Source organism: Nyctibius grandis, chromosome 9, assembly GCF_013368605.1.
Source record: "Nyctibius grandis isolate bNycGra1 chromosome 9, bNycGra1.pri, whole genome shotgun sequence".
Classification (NCBI taxonomy): Eukaryota; Metazoa; Chordata; class Aves; order Nyctibiiformes; family Nyctibiidae; genus Nyctibius; species Nyctibius grandis.
The window spans coordinates 32,993,878-33,015,572 of NC_090666.1; the positions used below are offsets into that span (position 1 = coordinate 32,993,878).

Sequence of the window (21,695 nt, forward strand, 5' to 3'; positions counted from 1 at the left end):
GAGGGAAGGAAAAGACTAAGGAGAAAGGTTTTGCCGGAGTTGCAGAGCAGAGGAGAGGCAGGACCATGGCCCAGGACCCAGAGATGTCCATCTCAGAGATGTCCATCCCAGGGCCTGAAGCACATGAGTTATTTCCAGACACATTTTTCTCACTCTCTGATCAGATTTGGAATCGACAAAGCATCTCCTCCTATTTCAACAGCAACCCAGCAGACACTGCCAGAAACAATATATAACCACTATTGCAATTCTTACTGACATGTCATCAGAAAACTCAATTTCTTAAGAAGCCCTGCAACGACTACTGGAACTATGGAATGGACACCCTGATCCTACAGAAGTCATTTTGACCACTGGCACATGGACAAAGACCTTGTTTAAAACGTAGCAAAACTCAGATTTCATAATCTGAGGAGTAGCTAAAAAATAATATAACCCTTAAGCTTAAAATTCATATTAGGAACCCAGATGAAAAATAAATTCATAATCCTTTTCAGATACTTATTTTAAAAATATTGATGATGTATTAATATAAGCTTGTGAGTTTAAAGCACTTCTCCTAAGTTCACTGAGAGTTCAGACAAAATCAAAACAGGCAGAGCTGCACGTCATCTCTGCTCTGTGCCACTGAACTGGAGCCCAAAGCAGTCGGGCCCCTTTCTCCCTCTTCTCGATCACTGTGACTCACAGTGTGCTCCAGAAAGAGATAATATTATTCCTAGAGAGAGTCTGTACCTTCAGTGTCTGCTGAAAAATCCCCTAACTAAATAAAAGAAACTTGAGCTGCTAATATTTATTCATAATATTGAGCTGCTTGTGTGCACAGTGATACACACACACACTCATTTCCATTGGAACAAAAAGTTTAAGCAAAATTCAGGCAAAATACACCGCATAAAGAGCAATACCTCTGCAGGAGTGGTCCATCTTGTTGTATTTGAAGTACCCGCTTTTGCACTGGCAGAGCGCAACCCCATCAAAGTCGGTGCATTCAGATGTTTCCTTGTCACATTCGGGGTCTTTCTGCTTGCACAAGCTGCCAACTGTGGGGGAGACGCACCCAACATCAGCTGCTTGCTTTTTTTTTTTTAATAATACTTGTTCCATTAGGAGACAGTCAACATTACACTATGTCATCATTTCTTGCGTATCTACTGCCATTTGTACAGGCAAATAGTTGGGGTGAATAATAAATATTTCAGCTTTGAGGCAGAAGGGGAAATAAAAAAGAAAAATTTTGGTTGGCTCAAGCTGAAACACATTCAACCCCTGAGACAGTTCAACAAATCAATTTTTAAGTTTATATCAACTAAAACATTTTGCTCAGCCCAAAACATTTTTTTTTCCATTTCAATATTAAGCACTGGATTTTTTCCTTTTTCAAACAAAGAATTTGTCCTTTCATTTACATTACTTTGAAGCAGTCAAAGTGAGATTTGTTACAATGAGCATTCAGCAAAACTGTGGGTAAATGATGGAAATTGTGTCACCGAATTTACATTTTTTACTGGGAGGTCAGACAAAATGGAATGAATAAATGAAAAAATATTAATGAGAAATAGGATTTTATGGAAAACGTGCCACTCATTTGGCACTCACCTTTTACTAACCTCTCCCTGCTAGATCCATCAACTTCTTTTTTTTTTTGATCTGACATCTTTTCTTGTAAGTACTTACACAAGAACATAATTTGTTTCTTATTCTGCTTATTTCAAGTTAGAAGTAGACTTTACCAGAAGCATTGTATCAGAGGTAACAGACAGATATAATCCGGGCGAGTCTACCAAAATAATTTAATTCAATCCATGGTGGAGTGTGGCTTTAATATATGGCACGTTAAAATAAAAGCACACGCTAGATTTCATGGAATCATTTTGGTTGGAAAGGACCTTTAAGATCATTAAGTCTAACCATTAACCCAGCACTCCTAAGCCCACCACTAAACCATGTCCCTAAGCACCACATCTACACATCTTTTATATACCTCTAGGGATGATGACTCCACCACTTCCCGGGGAAGTGGTTCTGGAAAATTTCTCATCTTTGTGTTGACTTTTCCAAAACAATCCAAGGGGGGTTTTCCACTACACCCAGGCTAAGTGCTGCCACCCTTCATCCTCAAAGCCAAACCTCAAAGCCTCAAACCCTGAAGTCACAGAGCTCCTTGCAGGAGCCCATCTTTCAAGGGTGCTCACTCCCTGAATCCCGACGGTACCTCTCACGGCTAAATCACCTCTATCACTCCCTCGGAAAGCAAGGACTGGGAGGTGAAGGGCACAGGGCCACCAGCACCAATGGGGTTCACCTGAAGAAGGTCCTGCACAAGACTGATGTGCTTCTCCAGGCCTCTCTGTGCTGCACCCACGTTCCCCTTCGGCAGGTAAAGGATTCGGTACAGAAATTGAAAGCTCTTAATTGTGAGCTATTTTTACACCCTCCAGCAATGAAATCCAGTGGGCAGGAGAGCGAAGCTCCCCTCATGGCCTCTAGCAGCTCTAATCAACTTGACTGTGGGCTTTTGTCTCTCAGCTTTCACACCGTTTCCCCAGCTCCCAGCCACGCAGGCAGAATAAGACTTATGGTTTTTTTGATCTGGCCAGGGCTCGGTGTCACATCCCAGAGATGAAAGGCTGCCCTACAATGCCTCTAATCCTGTGCTGTGTGATGTTTTCACAGAGGCAGATTTCTCACACATGTGGTGAAGATAAGGCTTAATATCTGCATCCCTTTTGTACTGCGGTGGTCTTAAGACGACTCCCATTTAAATAAGATAAAAAAAGAATCAGAGGGGTTTCTCCAAAGGCAAAAATCTTTCTCCCCCTGTTATAAAAGAAGCCAAATAAAACACCCCCTTCCCTTCCCATCACAGTTCCTCCAGAAGCTATTTACCTCTGTGGAGCGTTTTCAGGCTGGAGATGAACTGGCAGGCTTCAGTGGGGGATTTGCAAGCTCGAATGTAGCTTTTCACGCTGCTGACAACGTCGTAGAAAGTCACGTTGGATGCTAAAGAGAACGTGGATTGCACTGAAACATGCACAAAATTTGCCTCCCTAACAGAAAACAAAACAAAACAGCCCTGAGTACCACGGGTCAGTCTGATGTCATCGTTAGCACCTTATACAGAGGACTCTCATTAACGCAAGCAATGCTTATCACAGACACAATATTGCATACCTACTGAAACAGCCGTGCATTGTAACAGACCTTAAAAACAGGACAAACTTACGCACAGAGAGGTAAATTTGGGGCTGGAAGGGGTGCTGGTAGCTTACTTTGGAGCCAGCTATAAATCTCCCCCTGGGCAGCTTGCAAGCCCGTCCCCAAGCCACTCAGGCCAGGAGGAGGGTACCAGGAGAGCTGGGCAAGGTGGTCAGGCATTCCCCACGCCCTGTGCTACCACTGGGCCAGATTGCATCAAGCCCAGCACTGACTCAAAACGGAGAATGTGGATCTCAAGTTGAACATCCCAAACACTCATTTCTCATTCTTCCCCTGGTAGCCTTACCTGGTTGCCTTAACTGTGGAGTGGTGGTACCCCGGCAAGCCCGACAGCGATGCATCGAGCTGCAAGGAAGGAGAGAGCAGCTGTTAGTGCCCTGAGGGATGATGGAGGGAGGCAGCCTGGTGGGACATAGCACAGGACGGCCCTCCTGGGTCACTGACACCATCCTCTGCGTTCGCCAGAGCTGCTTGCTGAGGCCAAGGGGGCTCTGAGCATCCCAGCAATTCACCCGCTCAGTAAGAAAGATGTGCCATCCTGTTGCCAGCAAAGGACGGCCAAAGTCACCATCGTGCAGCCTTGGATGGGAATAAAGACCTGGGGATTTTGACATGAGCATCTGCAATGGCCGCAAAGGCCAAGGACAAGCCAGAAGCCAGTGGGGAGAGAGCCCCACGCGAGGCCGAGCTCAAAGCGGCTCAGAGACTGCACGTCTTCCAAGGAGCCTCCCTGCCCCTGGATCTGCGCGGTTGCATGTGTTCACTCCCCATCACAAGCCGTGCAAGCACATCTCCATTCAGCTCACACCCAGGGCTAAACAATAACCAGTTGTTCTGTCACCCTATCTCCCCTCCCCAGCTGAGAAAGGGAATTGGGAAAAGAAGGGAGACTCATGGGTTAAAATTTAAACAGTTTTAATAAAATAAGAAAACCAATATTGATACTAATACAAAAGACACGAAGTTATACTTAGCTCATAGAGTGGTGGCAAGTCCCTCCCAGGATAGTAACCATTGAGAAAAGGGCAAAGAGGGAGGGGAGGGGAAAGCAAAGAGCCCTCCATCCCCAGCAGCTTTCCAATTTATAGTGAACGTGACATTAATGTTACAGAATACACCTGTGGGCCAGCCTGGGGCAGCTGCCCTGGATATAACTGCTAATGGCCTTGACCACCGTACCATGGCCAGCCACAAAATAAAACAAAATGTAACAGAAAATTGATTCTGTAATTTTATCCCTGTGAAACCAGGACAAAGCAGCATCAAGGTGACTCACCCCAGCTCCCCCCTCCTTTGGCAGCATCCCCAAATCACCTACTCCAAAAAGAGCTGGGATGAAGTGCAGCCAACCCAGGGACTGCTAACGGGACAAACTCATGCATGCAATGATCTGCCTAAAAAACGCACAGAGATGTACCTATCCACAGCCCAGGGGTCTTTTTTGGAGCAACTGATGGCACAGCATATGGAGAAGCCACCAGCTCATGCAGCGCTTGCTCTCAACTGACCGAGAGCCACATGGTTGCAATAGCATGGCTGTGAAACTCCACCAAGAGGAAGGTATGTTTGGGTGGGTGCTGCTGCTGTGCTTCAACCCATGGGGTCTGGCTAAGAGTAAGGTGGCACCAGCTGCAGTCCAACCCACCCCAGCACATGCAAGATTTATTGATGAACGATGAAGCCCAGAGTCACTGTTTCAATGTTTGACCTTGGAGGAGCACTAATGCCATTTCAAGGTCTGGAAAAGGCAATGCAGCCAGAAGACACTAGGAAAGGATGGAGGCCACAGAAGAGTGAACCCAGCCACACCACTTCACAAAAAGGGCTTCAGGATTTTCTGGGCAGATATGCTGTCTTCAGCCCCACAGGAGCTGAATCTCTCCACTGCTGTCTTGACAGTGTGGGCAGAGCAGGTGAGAGAAGCGTGCTGGGATTTAAAAGCATACGTCTCACCAGTCCTACTTACACCAGACCAGGATGGGTCAATGATTAAAAAGGCTAAATCCACACTACAGTCTCATGGCTTCCCATGACAACCGTAAGAGGAGCGAAGGGGGCCTGTCCCATCAGCATCGCCAAAGTCCCGGCAATGACACTCACCATCGCCAGGATTTCACTCTCGACGTGGAGGAGCTCTGCGTACTTCCCATGGGTAATATTAAGTTTCAGGGGGACCCGGCCGATAAATATTCTTACTAAAAAGGGGAATAAGACAAGTTAGTCGGAACACTTGTCTCCATGCCATGTGTAGCTGCAGTTTCATCTGCCTGACACGAGAGACTGTCTGCATGGAAAATCCCTTCACACAGCAGACAGAAAACTCACGTCTGAGAGTCACTGCCCCAATAAAGCAAAGTCCCAGCCCTGGGATTTTTCCCAAGGGTTGCTGCGATGTTCCCACAGTCCCAGTCAAATTCCAGAGTTCGGTGCTGCTGAACAGCCAGCATTTCACCGCAGCGTTCACACATTTCACACAGAAACACAGACTAATTTAAAAGGCCCCCTGAACAGAGAGAGATGGGTAAATTTAGTAACAAGACAGTTTCAGGTACCAAAGGTATTTATAACAATTTGGGGTAAACATGTCAAATCTCTTACCCCTCCCTGCTATGGAAGGAAGGCAAATCAGCAAGTCAAAATAAAGGACTGTAGAAAGGACATTTTCATTTTTCAAATTGTTGGACAGAATGAGCAATGACATTTGAAAAGAGGTCCAAAAGATGCATTTTTCTTTGCTTAGATTCAGATTTGATTCATGGCAGCAGAATGCAATAGTCTGAGTTGTCCAGACTCAGAGAGATAATATTCTTAAATCTTGTATTAAGTGTCATGAGATACTCGGTGGAAATGAGAACTCAGAGCTCCAGTTTTATGTTCCACCAGAATAACAAATACGGTTGCAGATAACATTATAAAGCCTCCAATTCTTTCCCATTTTTTCCCATCCACAGAGCCTATCTTCACCACAAATCTTATATCAGACAGCTCTAATGTAACAACTCTGAGTAAAAATGAGAATCACCTTCACACTATTTATATAATCTGCCTGTATCCCAGTTCAAGGCATAATCAAAACAACTCTCTAAATTAGAAGCTGACACATTCCAACCCGAAGAAATGTTTCAAAACACCCTTCAGGGACACCTCACCCGTGTTTCCTTAGCAAAATTTCCATGCCTCTAATCCTCGCTGATTAAGGGTCAGAAAAAACTCTAGCAAAACAAATTCCCCTTCACAATGGGACATTGTAAGTCCCTGAGATTGAGAGTCCTCTAATAGAAAGGAGGGGATCAGAACCTGAGTTCCAGCTAATAACCGTGCTGCATGAAAAATGCTAAAGGTACGAAACAAGACCTTGATCTTACAAAGACTTTCACGGCTGCTTAATTTTCTGCACATGGCTGATCCCACTGAAGCCAGGTTACACAATAGCCCCACTCACTTCTTCCAAGCCAAGCGCCGCCACCCGGCATTGCAGGGCTGGGAGCTACCGTGAGCTGCTGAAGGCTTTTTGGGGGTTGTAAAACACATTAGGAACAGAAAGGGCACATCTGTCCTTACTAACAAGCCTGAGCCCACCGCGCTGTTGCTGTGTTTTTAGGAAACCCTCAGCTATCCCTGCGCCTGCTCCCCAGGGCACCCCAACACGACAGGCATTAGACACTGCACTTGTATAAACAGTAAAAGGCTCTTGTTAAAAGTGGTGGCTGGGAGGAACACGGAGCTCCTGAACTAGTCTGAGCCTAGGTTAATTTCTTTTAGAAGATTACAGATAATTATTTCCATCTTTTCTCCCCTGGTTTTTCACTTTTGTTTTCTTACCTAAATTGCACTTTCCTTTTTCCAGCTCATATCCAAGAGGACACTGACAGATATAGGAGCCATGGGTGTTGTTGCAGGTGGCCAGCGCAGGACAAGGGTTGGAAATACATTTATCCACATCTACAAAAGCAGAAAAAAACTCAGGTTATAGTTACAGAAATCACAAAAATCATCAACTGTTGGGCTAAAAAGGATCAACTTGGCTCCTCTTCTGTGACCCCTGAGCATTATCAGATGCTTCATTGCATCATTTGCACTTACTATTTATCCTGTTCTTAATTATTCTGTTGGAGCTGAAAGAATAAATACAAACCACTTTCTCTTGAATATTCATTCAAAAGCCCTTGGGATCCAGTGTTGATCCATGTTAAGACGAACACTCAGCTTGTCTAAAGCAATGCTCACCTGCAGATCTTGGGGTGCTTTTCAAAGACAAACAACCCTACAGCTATGGATGGAGAGACCAAAGAAGGGACCTCAACAGCCAGAGCTAGACACGAGAGTACAGGCTGCTTCACCAAAGTCCTGCCCTCTTCATCCAAGCCCTGTTTCCATGATCCAAAGCTAGTGCTTGAACACTGATGCTGTCTGTAGATTACCCAGTTATGAGGGGGGCAGCCCTGGCTGCCATCACCTCCTTTACCGGGGCTGCAGCCTCCTCTGTGCCAGGCTGGGGATGGTCACAGCAGCGATACCTGCCTGTGCCACCAGTCATAATGCACTTCCCACTGGGTGAGCAAGGGCTTGGGGAGCAGTCATCAACTGTGAAATACGGTGTATCGGGGATTAATGACTATAGTTTCAGATGCTTCATAGATTAGCCAACTCAAGCTGCAAATTCTGGAGAAGATATCCAATTTTTTCTCTTTGAAAAAACCCATGTCCTGGTCAAAAACGCTCCTCTTGCTGTGCGTATGACTCACACAAGCCCAAATGCTCATCACACACTCGTGCAAGGGCAGACCGTAGGCAGGACTGTGGATTTGTTGGCAACGTGGTGCTACAAGACGAGCAAGACAGCTTACACACCACTCACACCTATTTTGTGGCCGCTGCCGAGCGCTGCAGCAGAGACAGGAAGGACGGGCTTTGTGGTTAAAGCACAAAGCGCAAAAGCCAAACTCGTGTGTGTATTTCTGACAGTGCCATGTTACCCCGTAGCATCACACAGGCCCTGCAGACCAGACTGTCCTGAGCCGACTTCCGTGTCAGGACACACCATTTGATGTGCTCTCCGTGTCTCGACTAGCCTGGCATGGCTACCTCAGCATCAGCGAGAAGGAGATTTGGTGTCTGTGATCTGAGCAGCCAGAAATGAGTGGACGTATATTAAAACATTGGCTTTCACTTTGCTGTCCTTCAGCTTGCGCTTTGTACAGTGGGGACCAGGGCTGCTGCCTCTCTCGTGGCAGTGAGTGCCCATGTACAAAGCACCACGTCCAAGGCAGCCGAAGGACCTTTTGCATTCTGGTGAATGGCAAAACTAGATATTGAAAGGAAAGAGTAACTGGGCAAAAGTGTGAATCAGTTGGTAAAAAGGATACGTTACCTTAACTTTTCAATTAAAAAAATCCATTCCCCTACAGTGAATTTTTTTGCATGAAGCCATATCTATAATTAAAACCAATCAGCCTGAGAAATAACCTCCAAATACTTAATTATTGTACGGAATATATACTATTGCCAGTATTTCACTGAGATAATTCAATTAGCACACACAATATCCTACAGTGGCATGAGGGCCAGGCTCCTGAACTTTAAACGCACAATCAAATTCATATAAAACTTCAGTCAATGTATTTACTTGAGGAGATAAGGAGCCTGGCAGCAGTAATAAATGATTGTAACAACACACTCAGCAAGCCTACCAGGAGAAGCAACAGGTCCTTGAGTAGCAGATTATTTAGTGAGGTGGGGAGAAAACGACCACAGGTCATAATAACAGAAGAAGTTCCAACACAAATACCAAATGCTGGCCAGTCGTCTTTTCTCATGAATAAGATAGATATTGTCAATATCAATCAACATTTTTGACTGAACAACAAATATAAAGTGCATCCTATGGTTACCTAGAATGCTCAACCTTTTCCAACAGTTCAGCTTGACTGCTAAACCCTTAGCTTAAAAATACCAACATGGAGACAGAGTTCTTATCCTCAAACCCTGCTGACAACAGACTTGTGATACATACATACATAACTCTTCAAACACCCTTAAAGTGGGACCCAGGTGTTCCTGGCCCCCTCGTCCCTGGTCCCACCACTGATGAGCACCATTAGACACGTTACCTGTTGATGGAGACAATGTCCTCAGCCCGGTTGTGCTACTCAATGGAGGAACAGTGGTTGGTTTGGTAGCAGCCAAAGTAGTTGCAATCCTCACAGTAGTCTTGCTGGTTGGAGGGGCTTCAGAAGGACTCGTAACAGGGATGTTTTCCTCAGTGACTTTACCAGGCCTTGCAGTGGTGGGATCCACAGCTTCTGTGCTTTCACTAGTGGTATACACGTGCTTAGTGGCAGCAGGTGTTTGAGCTCTGTGGGCTTTCGTGGTACTAGCATCACTTGGGGTTGGCCGGCTACTGGCCAGTGTTGTCAACACAGGAGATTTCACTGTGGTCAGTGCCACCGCAGGGATGATGATGCTGTGGTTTGTTGCACTTGGTGAGGGATTGAGGGGTCCATCCGTCGGCCCAGCCTGTGGGGCATCACTGGCCGTGGTGAGCAGGGTGGTTGCCTTCCTAAAGGTGCCTCCCTGGGTGGTGGTGGCTCTCGGCGAGGCAGTCTCTGTTACTGTCACAGGAGCGGATACGGACACTATGTGTCCACCACGCTGTTCCATGGGTGCTGTAGGGAGAGGAGACCTGGTGGTGGTGAAGGTGGTGCTGTTTTGGGGCTGGTGCGTGACATTGTGCCTGCTGGTCCCTCTGGGTGAGCTCCCGGCCACAGCAGCTGTGGAGGGCACCCGCCTGACCACAGTCGTAGCTACAGAGGTGCTTCCTTGATCACTATCATTGGACAGCGAGACAGATGATGGTGACGAAAACAGAGGCAATAAAGATGCTAATGAATAAGATGGAGAAAGCAATGAGGAAGTCGGCAAGGAGGACGACAAAGGCTGCAGAGGGGGTGAAGATGCCATCAGAGAGGACGAGAGTGACTCAGTTGATTCTGATGATGTAAACGTATAAGTTGGTGGTGGTGTTGATGACAGCAAGTCATGCAGCGATGACAGTGAGGAAGAGGCTGGAAATGCTGATGAAGATGGAGATGATCTGCCAGTGGTCAACAACTCAGAGTCAGTGTTGAAGAGAGTTGTATTTTGTACGCTGCCTGCAGAAGCAGAAGTCAACAGTTTGGAAGAGTGTACCAGCAACGGCTCTGTAGATGGTTCAACAAAACTGCCATTGCTGGATACGTTGCTCCTCCTGTCCTGTGCCACAGAAGACTTCAATGAATCAGAAGGGTTGGAAATTTCAGAAAAAAAGGTGGAACTTTCCGAGGAGTCAGCAGAGGTGCTGCTATTGGAGATAGACAGGAGGGTCCTTTCTCCTCCTCTGGTATATGTCGTTGAAATGTATGTGCCATCCGTATGAGAAACCGAGGTCCTTTTCTCAGCATCAATGCTACTGACTGGCTGATGGCTACTTGAAAAGCCTGGAGTAAAAGGACAAAATATATTAGAAAGAAAGAGTAATATGAAAGTATTTTGATGTCATATTAAAATCATTTGCTAAACAAATAAAATGTTCTTGTCTGTGAACTGGCCCATGCTCTGCTAACAATTTAGAGCACCATGCAAGCATCGCTATCAAATTAGGAGTCTTCTGCACTTAATTCGTTCTAAAACAGTGAAGTCAGACAGACTCAAGGCTTCCATGAAACATGTAGGTTTCTAAAACACTATTCTTCCAGTATTGCTTTTCTAACAGGATTGAGCACTTAGTGTTCTGTGATGTTTTGTGGTAAGCTAAGCAGGAAAACTCATCTGTTCTCTTTATCACTCAATTTAGAAAACTAATATAATCTCTCTCTTATCCTCCATTCCCAACTAAAGAATATTCATCTTCTTCAGTTGGTTTGTTTTTAGACACAAGTGAACTTCATGCCTCTGCAGGATGAAATTACTACATTATGTTAATTTGCAGCTTATCATGAACTCATCGATTGAAAACTTTGCAGTCAGGAAATCCTAAATGAGTAGCACATCAGTCTGCAAAAAATTCAGACTATTTAGCATAGAAGGTGCAGTCAATCTTATAATACAAATTTCAGGACATATAGCTAAGTCCAGCAATCTCTAAAAATAAAAAGACAGGGTATTGAAAATTTGATTTAATTCTACAATTGAATCAGGTCATCATGAAACAATTCTGAAAGCATCACCCAAAAGAAATCATTTATGCTGCAAAAAAATAATGAGGCCATCAGAACAGGAAAGTTTCCCTGCTCAGGTTCGGCTTCACTTCTGGAACGATTCCCCAGCCAGGTGGGGTTTGGCTTCGAGTCCTTTGATGAAAACATCCCCTTGAGTGCACCTGCAGGTGGCATTGCATGTACTAATGAATAAGAACTTTGTATACAACATAGATAAATGCAGGACAATGTGAACTTCTCTCCCCCTAAAAATGTACACTGGGAGACACTAACTTACTTGTGAGATCATTTTGGAAAGAAGAGTAAGTGGGTATCTTGGAAGAACGTGTGAAGAGGGTCTCCGTCGCAAAGCCTGTGAAGCCCCTGCTGCTGACGGAGGTGTTGGCCGTCCCGCTCTGCTCCACTGACACTGGCTGTGCCAGGCCCGGAGAGCTGGAGGTTTCAGCATAGGAAGCGGAGCTCTCTGTGCCACCGGCCAGCACATCATCCGTCACTGAGTGCAGCGTCCTCTCTCCACCACCAGCAGATGTGGATGACCTGTATGCAGGATCAGTGATGGGGCTGGACATCCTTTCCTTGGCACTCGAGCTGCTTAGGGAGTGCTGGCTGCTGCCCGCGGCTAGAATAGGATCGAAAAGCAAGCATCTGATTTTATCATCTCAGCAGAGAGCACTTCTGAGTTCTACAATAATTCTGTTTGGAAATGCAGATTTATAAAATTGCACAGATAAATACAGATTAAGCAGATCTTGCATATCACCTTAAATGTGGATTTAACACACAAAGCCTACTCCAAAGAAACAGGACTGTCCAAATACAGAGGGACAATCGGTACCATTAGTGTCATAATGGGGTATTTGTGTTATTTATAATCATTACCCGAACACAGGCAGCTAGCAGATGTCTCCTACAGCAAAAACTACACATCTCATTCCTGAGACTTTTTTGTTAAGCACCAGCAGCTGCAGATACACAACACCAAGAAGCAGAATCACCACTACTTATAAATCCTGCCCATGACATCCACAATAGCTCTGACACGTGTTGATGGTTATATCAGCCCCACAGAGGGGAGGGAGGGAGAGGGAGCAGGTTTTTTACTAATTCAAATGCCATCCTGGAGTTCAGAAAACTCACTGGAAGGTTCACCGGCAGCCGAGAAGTAGGTGGAAACCCTGGATGAAAGGGTGACCTCAGGCTCTGTGTACCCCGCATCGCTGGACGAGACATGTCCCGCCCCGGGCCATGCCGTGGAGGACGGGAGAGGGCTGGTGCGGGGCTCTCCAGCCGTGTCTGGGTGAGACGTGGGGCTTGCTGCTGCTGTGCCCCATGTGCTGTGCTTAGCAGCAGCCTGAGATGTCTCCTCCTGATGGCTGGAGAGTGTGGTCGAGATGTATGTGGTCTCAGTAGGAGCACCAGAAACTCTTTTTCCTCTCTCTGGAACTGCAAAGCAGAGATATACACACATACATATATATATATATATATATATATATATATATATATAAAATACATATTTTCTATATTAACAATACCTTTGGGGCCTCTACAGGGACTAAAATCTGAATATTTAAATTCCCACAGCAAAGGTGGCGCTTGGTGACCAACATCACTTATTTGCTAAGTGGGGCTCCCAAGCGATCTGTTCTTTTCCCCTTTATAACAGAAAAATAAAACAGGTTGGGGTGCATGGCATTTCTGAAGGAGAATGGTGGCAGGGAGGTAGGATCTGGTCTTGGACTTCCTGCAGAAAATCCCCTTGGGAGGACCAGCAGGTTTCAAACCAGCTCTGGTGAGACCCTGGAAGCAGAGACAAGGCTGAAACACATGATAACTGGGATATAAGGAAAGGCAAAAGGTCCACTGATCCCTCGCCACATCTCATACAAGGCTCCCCTGGTTTGAGGGCTGAGGTCAAGGGTCCATGGCAGCCTTCACGTGTTGCCCAAAAGAGCTGCCTGGCCCTCTAGTTCCTGACATGAGAAGCGCTGCCCCAAGTACCATGAGGCAAATAACTCGCCAGCCGTGCAGTGCTCAGACGCCCTTCTCTACAAACCAGGCTTGCTAAAAAGACAAATCTAGTTTAAAGCTAGAAAAAGGAAGGCAGAGGCTCAAGAGGGGTGTGAGGAGGAGGGATGCCCTCCATGGCAAACCAGGAAACCATAAGACCCACCTGAAGCACTTGGTGAAGGTGAAGGCACTGAAACGCCTGGAGGAAACGCAGGCAGAGGCTTTGTTGCAAGGTCACCGACTCTGGCACCACTCTGCGAAACGTTGCTTTGCCTCCCAGGCCCTTCTGCTGATGAGGACGGCAGAAGGACCACATCCAAGGACCTGGTGTGGGATGAAGCGGGAGCAGAGCTCCCTGCCATGCTGGGTGCTGCAGGAGTGTCTGACATGGGCACCGTGGTACTCTCTGCACTGCTGACAGATGTCACTGAGCTGGGCGTACTGGTGAGAGAAGCATCGGACAGGTGTCCTCCCGTAGCCGAGGTCCCTTCTGCTGAGAAAGGTCAAAGCAAAACGGATTTATGCACACTAAGCTATAAACAGGTGGGCGTGCTCTCTTCCATCACCACCCTTAGGCTGATGGCACAGATACAACGTGCAGAAGATCTCAACCTGGAGAAAACTGTGAAGACACAACCTGTTCCTGTGCAAGGAAGTGCTGCTCACAGGAGGACACCCTGAAGAGGGCACTAGGAACAAGTCATGGGAGCGCTGTTGGGTTTGCTTCTCTTCGGCACTGCTCCTGGAACTGCACTCCAGCCGTGGGCACCACATGCCTGCACCACCACCACAGCACCCGTGGCGAGTGAGGTGGGGTTACAGCAGCACCTGACTCCCTGATACTTGAAACAAAGCACAGCCTGCTTGTATGGGATCAGTAAATACTGCATTTGTGTCCCAGGGTGGGAGTTAGGAACGAGTGGTGTTGCCTCCCGCTTGTATAAACACAGCCAACGGGGCAGTCTTGAAATTGTGCTGTCTCAGAAAACACACCAAATCTTGGGGCCAGACTGCTCTTGCAGTAAGGCTGGGTTTTTCTGGTGACTAAATGCAAAAAACAGCTAACACATTTTAGGAAGTTGAAATTTTCCACCATAATGCCCAATGCCATTGTCCAGCACCTTCTAGCATGCCCTCACTCCTCCATACAGAGCAGATGTTTGAGGTCTACAGGAAGAAGCCCCATGGGGACAGTCAGAGCTCACCTGGGGAAGCGCTTTCCGAAGAGGATGGTGAGCCTGTGAACAACGGGTCCGTGGACAACACAGTGGCACGACTGCCACCACCACCCTGGGCTCCCAAAGAGGATTGGGTATGGTCTGGAGAGCTGATGGTTTCAGTACCAGTGGTGGAAACCTCTAGTGTTTGGGCCAGTCTGGTGCTGGCTGACAGAGACCTTAATGTCCTCCCTCCAGCCTTGGTGGCTGTTGTGGAAACAGAGGTACTCGTGGTAGGGAAATCGGTTCTTCTCTCTGTTGACAGGATGCTGAATGGCACAGGGCTGCTTCCAGTAGCTAAGATGTGATAAAGAAACAATTTACATTTTTACACATGTGAAACTATAAATAAACAGACGAGCTTTCTTCCAGTAACACCCAGAGGCAGCAAGTACATGTGCAAGTAGAAAATATGAGAAGATGTCAATCCAGGGAAAATAGGAAATTTCCAAAGACATTAATCCTTCCTACAGAAATTTGTCTTCTAAAAAACATGGTTTGATGCTGAAAAAAGTGCTATTTTATAAAAACTGTTGAACTAACGCTTGATTTCACCGTTATGTGCTGAGTGCACTCCATGCTGCTAGAACAAATACCCTAACAACCCAGAAAATCCTGGAAATCAGTTCAGACAAGGCACAACGCTGAGCAGTGTGAAGGTCTTGGAGAAGAAGTCTGAAGAAACAGGATCAGGGGGATCAGACCCCTTCAGCACCGCAGCGGGGTCTAGGACCAAACAGTGGCATGAAGGACCTCAGAGACCACATTCAAAGTTGCCCTAAATTTGTTGAGCTGGTTCAATTTCTGGGAAGTAGCATGGTCCAAGGGGTAGGACAGAGGGCAGAAACGCAAGTCTGGTCCTTGGGACTGCAGGGACATGATCTAATCCTTGCTTGCTTAGTTTTCTTGCCTATAAAATGGAGATAGCAACTGGAGATAGTAAAAAAAGACTCGTGATTTGAAAGTTAATTATTTCTCTTGGCGTAATGAAACTTTCCACACAGGTGCCCTTTCTGTGAAAAACCCAAACCACATTTTTTGGTCAAGCAAGAGTTGAAATATTTCAGACACAACATCACACTGCATCCTTCCAAGCAATATATTCTACATAGCAGAAAAGAGTCAGGCATGTGTGACATACAGTAACAGTCCTCCTTTGACTTACAAGAAAAATGGTATTTCACTTCTAACTTGAGCTCACCTGGGGAAGGACCTTCTGAAGGAGAGTGAGAGTGTGTTAGCAAAGGGTCTGCCACCCGCTCGGTGAAATCCGTGACTTCTCTGGACCCATGAACTCTGTAGGTCTCTCTCACAGAAGACACGGACGAGGATCGGATCGTGCCCAAGGTCCTGTACATGCCACTTCTGGACGTGGAGACTTCTGCTGCCCATCGGCTGCTGCCTGTGGCAGACCTCGGGGGCCTCCCGCTGCTGCTAGTGGCCGTGGCTGACATGAAAGTGCTGGTGGGAGAGGAAGCGAGGGGGTTCTTCTCTGTTGTTGAGCTGTGAACTGGTCGGTGGCTGCTTCTGACACCTGAGATACAATAAAATCAGGTTTGACTTACTCATATAGAGCTATACATTTGAGGGATTGTTTGTACAGCATACATTTTATACTATTCATTGGGAAATTGAATAGACCAAGTTCTCAAGCTGGAAAAGGCGCTGCTCTGGGAACAGGTGAATCCCTTACATTCAAGCACACGTGGCTTACAAAAAGCCATGAAAGTCTCAACTTAAAGCCATGTTTTTTAACTGCAGGCTATGCATGATACACACTTGTCTCCCTTTAGCTGTCACCAAGGGCTAAACAATAACCAGTTGTTCTGTCACCCAAGACCCCTCCCCAGCTGAGAAAGGGAATTGGGAAAAGGAGGGAGATTCGTGGGTTGAAATTTAAACAGATTTAATAAAATAAGAAACCCAATATCAATACTAATACAAAAGACACGAAGTTATGCCTGGGGCAGCTGCCCTGGCTTTCCCTGCTGATGGCCTTGATCACCATCCCACAGCTGGCCACAAACTGAAACAAAATGTAACAGAAAATTGATTCTATAAATTTTATCCCTGCAAAACCAGGACAATGATTTATGCATTTAAGCTGCCTTCGAGGCTGTTTAAATCAGAAATATACACCTCCAACTTCAACTCAAATCCAGAGGATGAGCTAAATCAGGCCTGGTTTAGGTTTTCTAGTGACAGCCCAGAGAGCCAAGCTGCCATCTCAGTGCCGGGCTGACAGCACGGCCATGGGGCTAACCTCCCCACAGCACCAGGCACCCAGGACCACGCAGGGCTAGGCACAGCCTCACCCATAAGATGCTCAGAAACACCCCGGCGCCCCAGCCTGGCGTTGAGCCCAGCCTGATGCACCCCATGTTTAGCAGGCGTGCTGTCCCAGGGCTCTCCCAAACCACCGTGCTGGGGACGCCGGTATTTCACCAGCTCACCAGGAGCAGGAGCTGCACAACGACTCGCAGAGCGAAGGGCTTAATTGTGAATTAATGGTGAATGGTGGGGCAGAGCTTGCTAGGGACCACTCCAAGGGCACAGGGCGAGCCAGCGCTGTCATGGCTGCAGGGACTCCCAAAATGGCATTTATCTTGCAGACCAACCTGCATGGCAGACACAGCACCAGGCCACAGCTGCAAACCCCCAGCAAAAGCCTCTCTGGCAGGGAAAAAGTACATGCATGTATTTCTAACCCACGGCTGCTTTTCCCAGCACGGGAGTTTCATTAGCAATAAGGACATGGATGTTTTTTCACTCTTTCACCCAAAAGCTGAGAGCTACTCCCATCCTTCCCACCAGCCCCGCTGCCAGCCCAATGCAGCCAGTAATAAAAATACCCATGTATCCAACAGCGACTGATGGCCATATCTAAAGGAAAACAGTGTGGGGATGCGAAATCTCATCCAGCCCCAAAGCAGCCAAGTTTCAGACTAACAAATTTACCTCTGAAAGTACTTTCGGAGGCAGAGAGGGAGCTTGTGAGCAAAGGTTCCCCGGAAGGCGCTGGGAGATCAGTGGCTTCCCGTGAGCCGTTGGGACGGTGTGTCCCGGCCCCTGAGGAGGAGAAGGTCCCCCCCAAAGAGCTGGTGGGGTCAGCCCTGGTGGCAGAGTCCCTTGTCACCCCGGCTGTGTGGCCATTTGTAGGGGACCCCACTGCCCCCGCTGCCACACTGGGCATGTCAGCACCGTGAGTGTCCAAGTGCAGTGTCGCTTCTTCTGCAGCTGGGATGCTCTTGGGTTCGTAATTGCTACTAAAGGCTAAAAAAAAAAGGAGAAAAGAAATACAAAACTGCATACATGTAAATGAAAACAGCTGGATAAGTTTCATCCTGCTGTCAGTAGACGTAGATAATGTATGTGTGAATATTCAATACGGAAATACTTAATACTGGGAAATCATTAAGACAGGGGGAAAAAATGGTCTCTATGTAGGAACTCCTGAAGTTATTGCTTGCAAAATTCAACTGAAAGTTTTCAAGGAAAATCTATCCTCCTCTTCCAACAAGAATAATATTTATCCATACTTTCATTTCTGTGAAATGTTTTTAAATGTACAGAATGTGCCAAATACAATATTATTCCTCCTTTCTTTAAAATAAAAAGGATGTATTTTGTTTATAAAGAGTCTTTAAATAATGTTCCGAGTTATACAGCTAGCCATCAAAACTCACTCGTGGAAGCTCTTTCCGAAGCAGACGCCGAGCCCGTGAGCAATGGGTCTGTGGCACCTCTGCCACCACCACCCTGGGCTCCTGAGGACATCCCAGGGGACCAGGTCTGGTCTGAAGAGCTGGTGATTTCAGTACCAGAGGTGGAAATCTCTGCTGTGTTGGCCAGCCTGGTGCTGACTGGCAGAGACCTTAACGTCCTCCCTCCACCCTTGCTGGCTGTTGTGGAAACAGAGGTGCTGGTGGTGGGGAAATCTGAAACTCTCCTCTCTGAGGCTGAGATGTTGGATGGCTGGTAACTGCTTCCAATGGCTACGGCACAATAAAAAAACCTGGATTTATACATATGAAATTATAAACAGATGGATCCATTTTCTTCCCAGATGCTTACAGCGCACATACGGATATTAAGCATAGGAAGTTTTCAATCTGGACAAAGTGCTCTTTTGGAAAGGCATGAATCCCCTCGCCGCAGGAAGACCTTCCACAAAACCTGGGGCTCACTGCCAGGACAGCATGGCTTCGTGAGAGCCGTGGCGGCTCGGCCAGCAGGAAACCCCATGGGACAAGGATTGCGGGGACTTGCCTTTAAATCCCACCTTTGCTCTAAGACTGGTGGAAATCAGCCCAGGCTCTCCTGGTAATTTTTTGTAGCTTGAACACGGCATCAAACAGCAAAGGAGGGAAACTTGAGCGCGGCCACATTCCCATATGAGCCTGCAGCTCACTACACATCCCCGGGGTTAACAGAACACAGGGAAAAATGCTTAAGGAAGCACAAAATAGGGTAAAGCAACAAATCGTAGGCTAACCAAGCTCATCCGTGGCAGTGCTTTCTGAAGCCAGGCGAGAAGAGGTGAGCTGGTGTGCTGTGGAGGGCCCGGGGAAACGTCCCCACGCCGGGGCCACCGAGGAGGGGTCCGAGGCTGAGGGCTGAGCTGCGGAGCTGGGCGCTGCCCTTCGGATACCAGACCTTGGGTTTTCTGCAGCCGCACTGCTGCTCCCAGCAGCTGTGACAGAGGGAAGGGATGTGTTAATGTGAGAGCCCTGGGGATGCATTTGCTCCTGGCAAGCACTGGGCACAGGATAAGTACTGGGCAACGCCGAGGTTTTCAATAAGTTCACGTGGTATGGGGCAAAGGGTCTGTTTTTGAGAGCTCCAGAAATACAATCATAGAATAGTTTGGGTTGGAAGGGACCTTTAAAGGCCATCTAGTCCAACAACCCTGCAATGAGCAGGGACATCTTCAAAAAGATCAGGTTGCTCAGAGCTCCATCCAGCCTGACCTTGAAAGTTTCCAGGGATGGGGCATCTGCCACCTCTCTGGGCAACCTGTTCCAGTGTCTCACCACCCTCATCATAAAAGATTTCTTCCTTATATCTAGTCTAAATCTACCTTCTTTTAGTTTAAAACCATTACCCCTTGTGTTACTGCAACGGGCCCTGCTAAATAGTTTGTCCCCATCTTTCTTATAGGCCCCCTTCAGGTACTGGAACGCTCCCCGGAGCCTTCTCTTCTCCAGACTGAACAGCCCCAACTCTCTCAACCTGTCTTCATAGGAGAGGTGCTCCAGTCCCCTGATCATCTTCATGGCCTCCTCTGGACTCGTTCCAATAGCTCCATGTCCTTCTGTTGGGGGCCCCAGAGCTGGACGCAGTACTGCAGGTGGGGTCTCACCAGAGCGGAGCAGAGGGGCAGAATCACCTCCCTCGACCTGCTGGCCACGCTGCTTTTGATGCAGCCCAGGATACAGTTGGCTTTCTGGGCTGCAAGCGCACATTGCCAGCTCATGCCCAGCTTTTCATCCACCAATACCCCCAAGTCCTTCTTGGCAGGGCTGCTCTCAATCCCTTCATCCCCCAGCCTGTACTGATACCGGGGATTGCCCTGATCCAGGTGCAAGACCTTGCATGTGGCCTTGTTGAACCTCAATGAGGTTCACACAGGTCCATTTCTCAAGCTTGTCCAGGTCCCTCTTGGATTGCATCCGATCCCTCAGGCATGTCAACCACACCACTACAGATGTCAGCAAGTGTCATCTGTAAACTTGCTGAGGGTGCACTCAATCCCACTGCCTATGTCATTGATAAAGATATTAAAAGGTACCGGTCCCAGCACAGACCCCTGAGGGACACCACTTGTCACCAGTCTGCATCTGGACATTGAGCCGTTGACCACTACCCTCTGGATGCGACCATCCAACCAATTCCTCATCCATCGAACAGTCCACCCATCAAATCCATCTCTCTCCAATTTAGAGAGAAGGATGTTGTGGGGGACCATGTCAAAGGCCTTACAGAAGTCTAGACAGATGACATCTGTAGCTCAAACAGCTGCTTGCAAAGCAAGTGAGGTGAAGATGTGAAACCCAGGGATCTCAGATGTGTTGTCCCGTACAGGTTGTTGAAGCACAAGCATCTCACCCCGTCTAGCTGAGAGCAAACCCACACAGCGTGGCTGTGAGTGTGGGTTACTGACCACACACCCCACTACAGCACCGCTCAGGTGGGACACATGGCTCAGATGGGGCTGGGACGTCGCCTTTGCTCTGCAGCTGGGCACTGAACCAGCCGAGACATTTCTCTGCTGCAGTTGCCCACCCTGCAGAAAACACAGGGATAAGGTCTGAAGACTTTTTTTTTTTAAGTGGAAAATGTTGTGGGTTTTTGAACAAATTATTTTTTCTGTTGCTTTTTCCTGCTTTCAGCAGAGAATTTCAGCTACCCATCCAAATAAGGACAGAGCATATGCACAACGCAGCATCTTCTCTGTTTCACAAAAGCTATATAAAGGCTTTTTAAAGCTGTAAAACAAATCTGTGGGCCAGCAAAGCTCACCTCCGAAAGCGCTGTCCATGGCAGGCGATGCTGTGAGCGCAGGGCTTGTGGAGTCCCCCATGACATCCCTGGGGTGTAGCATGATGTGGTTTGCACCAGTCTGCATACTGGAAGCTCGGGGGGAGGACTGGGGCTGTCCCGGAGAGCCGGGGAGAGGGGTGCTGGGGAGGGACCGCAGCGTCCCCCCACCGCTCCCCGAGAGGCTGGGTGAAGTGGTTGCAGTGCCCGTGGGAGGGCTGCCAGGTGGCTCCCTGCCCACCCAGCCGCTCGCCAGTCGAGAGGGGATGTCGGTGCCTGCAAGGCAATAGGGGAAAGCAAATGAGAGCACAGAGATGGGCTGAGCTGCCCACCCAGCATCCTCCGCTGTCACCCTCTGCCTCCCCCTGCAGCCCGCAGTCCCCTTGCCTCTACTCCGCCTACAGCAACTTCATGTTTGGGAGCTGCACTGAGTAATTCATAATTTTCAAGGCCAGGAGAAGCCACATGGATCCTTCTCTCCCCCCTCGTGCATGAAGCAAGCCAGAAAACCGCC

General features: G+C 47.7%; 1 protein-coding gene across 2 annotated transcripts in view; it reads right to left on the reverse strand.

Moving 5' to 3' along the window:
- Positions 1-21,695, reverse strand: part of HEG1 (heart development protein with EGF like domains 1) — a 58,037-nt gene that overhangs the window by 15,380 nt on the left and 20,962 nt on the right. The window contains exons 4-18 of one of the 2 annotated variants that reach the window (XM_068407385.1): positions 21,164-21,457; positions 19,137-19,334; positions 18,328-18,636; positions 17,600-17,914; positions 15,843-16,175; positions 14,630-14,938; positions 13,588-13,914; positions 12,552-12,857; positions 11,692-12,033; positions 9,330-10,694; positions 7,042-7,161; positions 5,320-5,414; positions 3,506-3,564; positions 2,890-3,050; positions 909-1,043 (exon numbers count right to left, since the gene is read on the reverse strand). In XM_068407385.1, the coding sequence (XP_068263486.1) occupies positions 909-1,043; positions 2,890-3,050; positions 3,506-3,564; positions 5,320-5,414; positions 7,042-7,161; positions 9,330-10,694; positions 11,692-12,033; positions 12,552-12,857; positions 13,588-13,914; positions 14,630-14,938; positions 15,843-16,175; positions 17,600-17,914; positions 18,328-18,636; positions 19,137-19,334; positions 21,164-21,457 (4,668 nt within the window). Of the gene's footprint in view, positions 1-908; positions 1,044-2,889; positions 3,051-3,505; positions 3,565-5,319; positions 5,415-7,041; positions 7,162-9,329; positions 10,695-11,691; positions 12,034-12,551; positions 12,858-13,587; positions 13,918-14,629; positions 14,939-15,842; positions 16,176-17,599; positions 17,915-18,327; positions 18,637-19,136; positions 19,335-21,163; positions 21,458-21,695 lie in introns of both variants that reach the window. The other variant, XM_068407384.1, reaches the window with a different exon arrangement.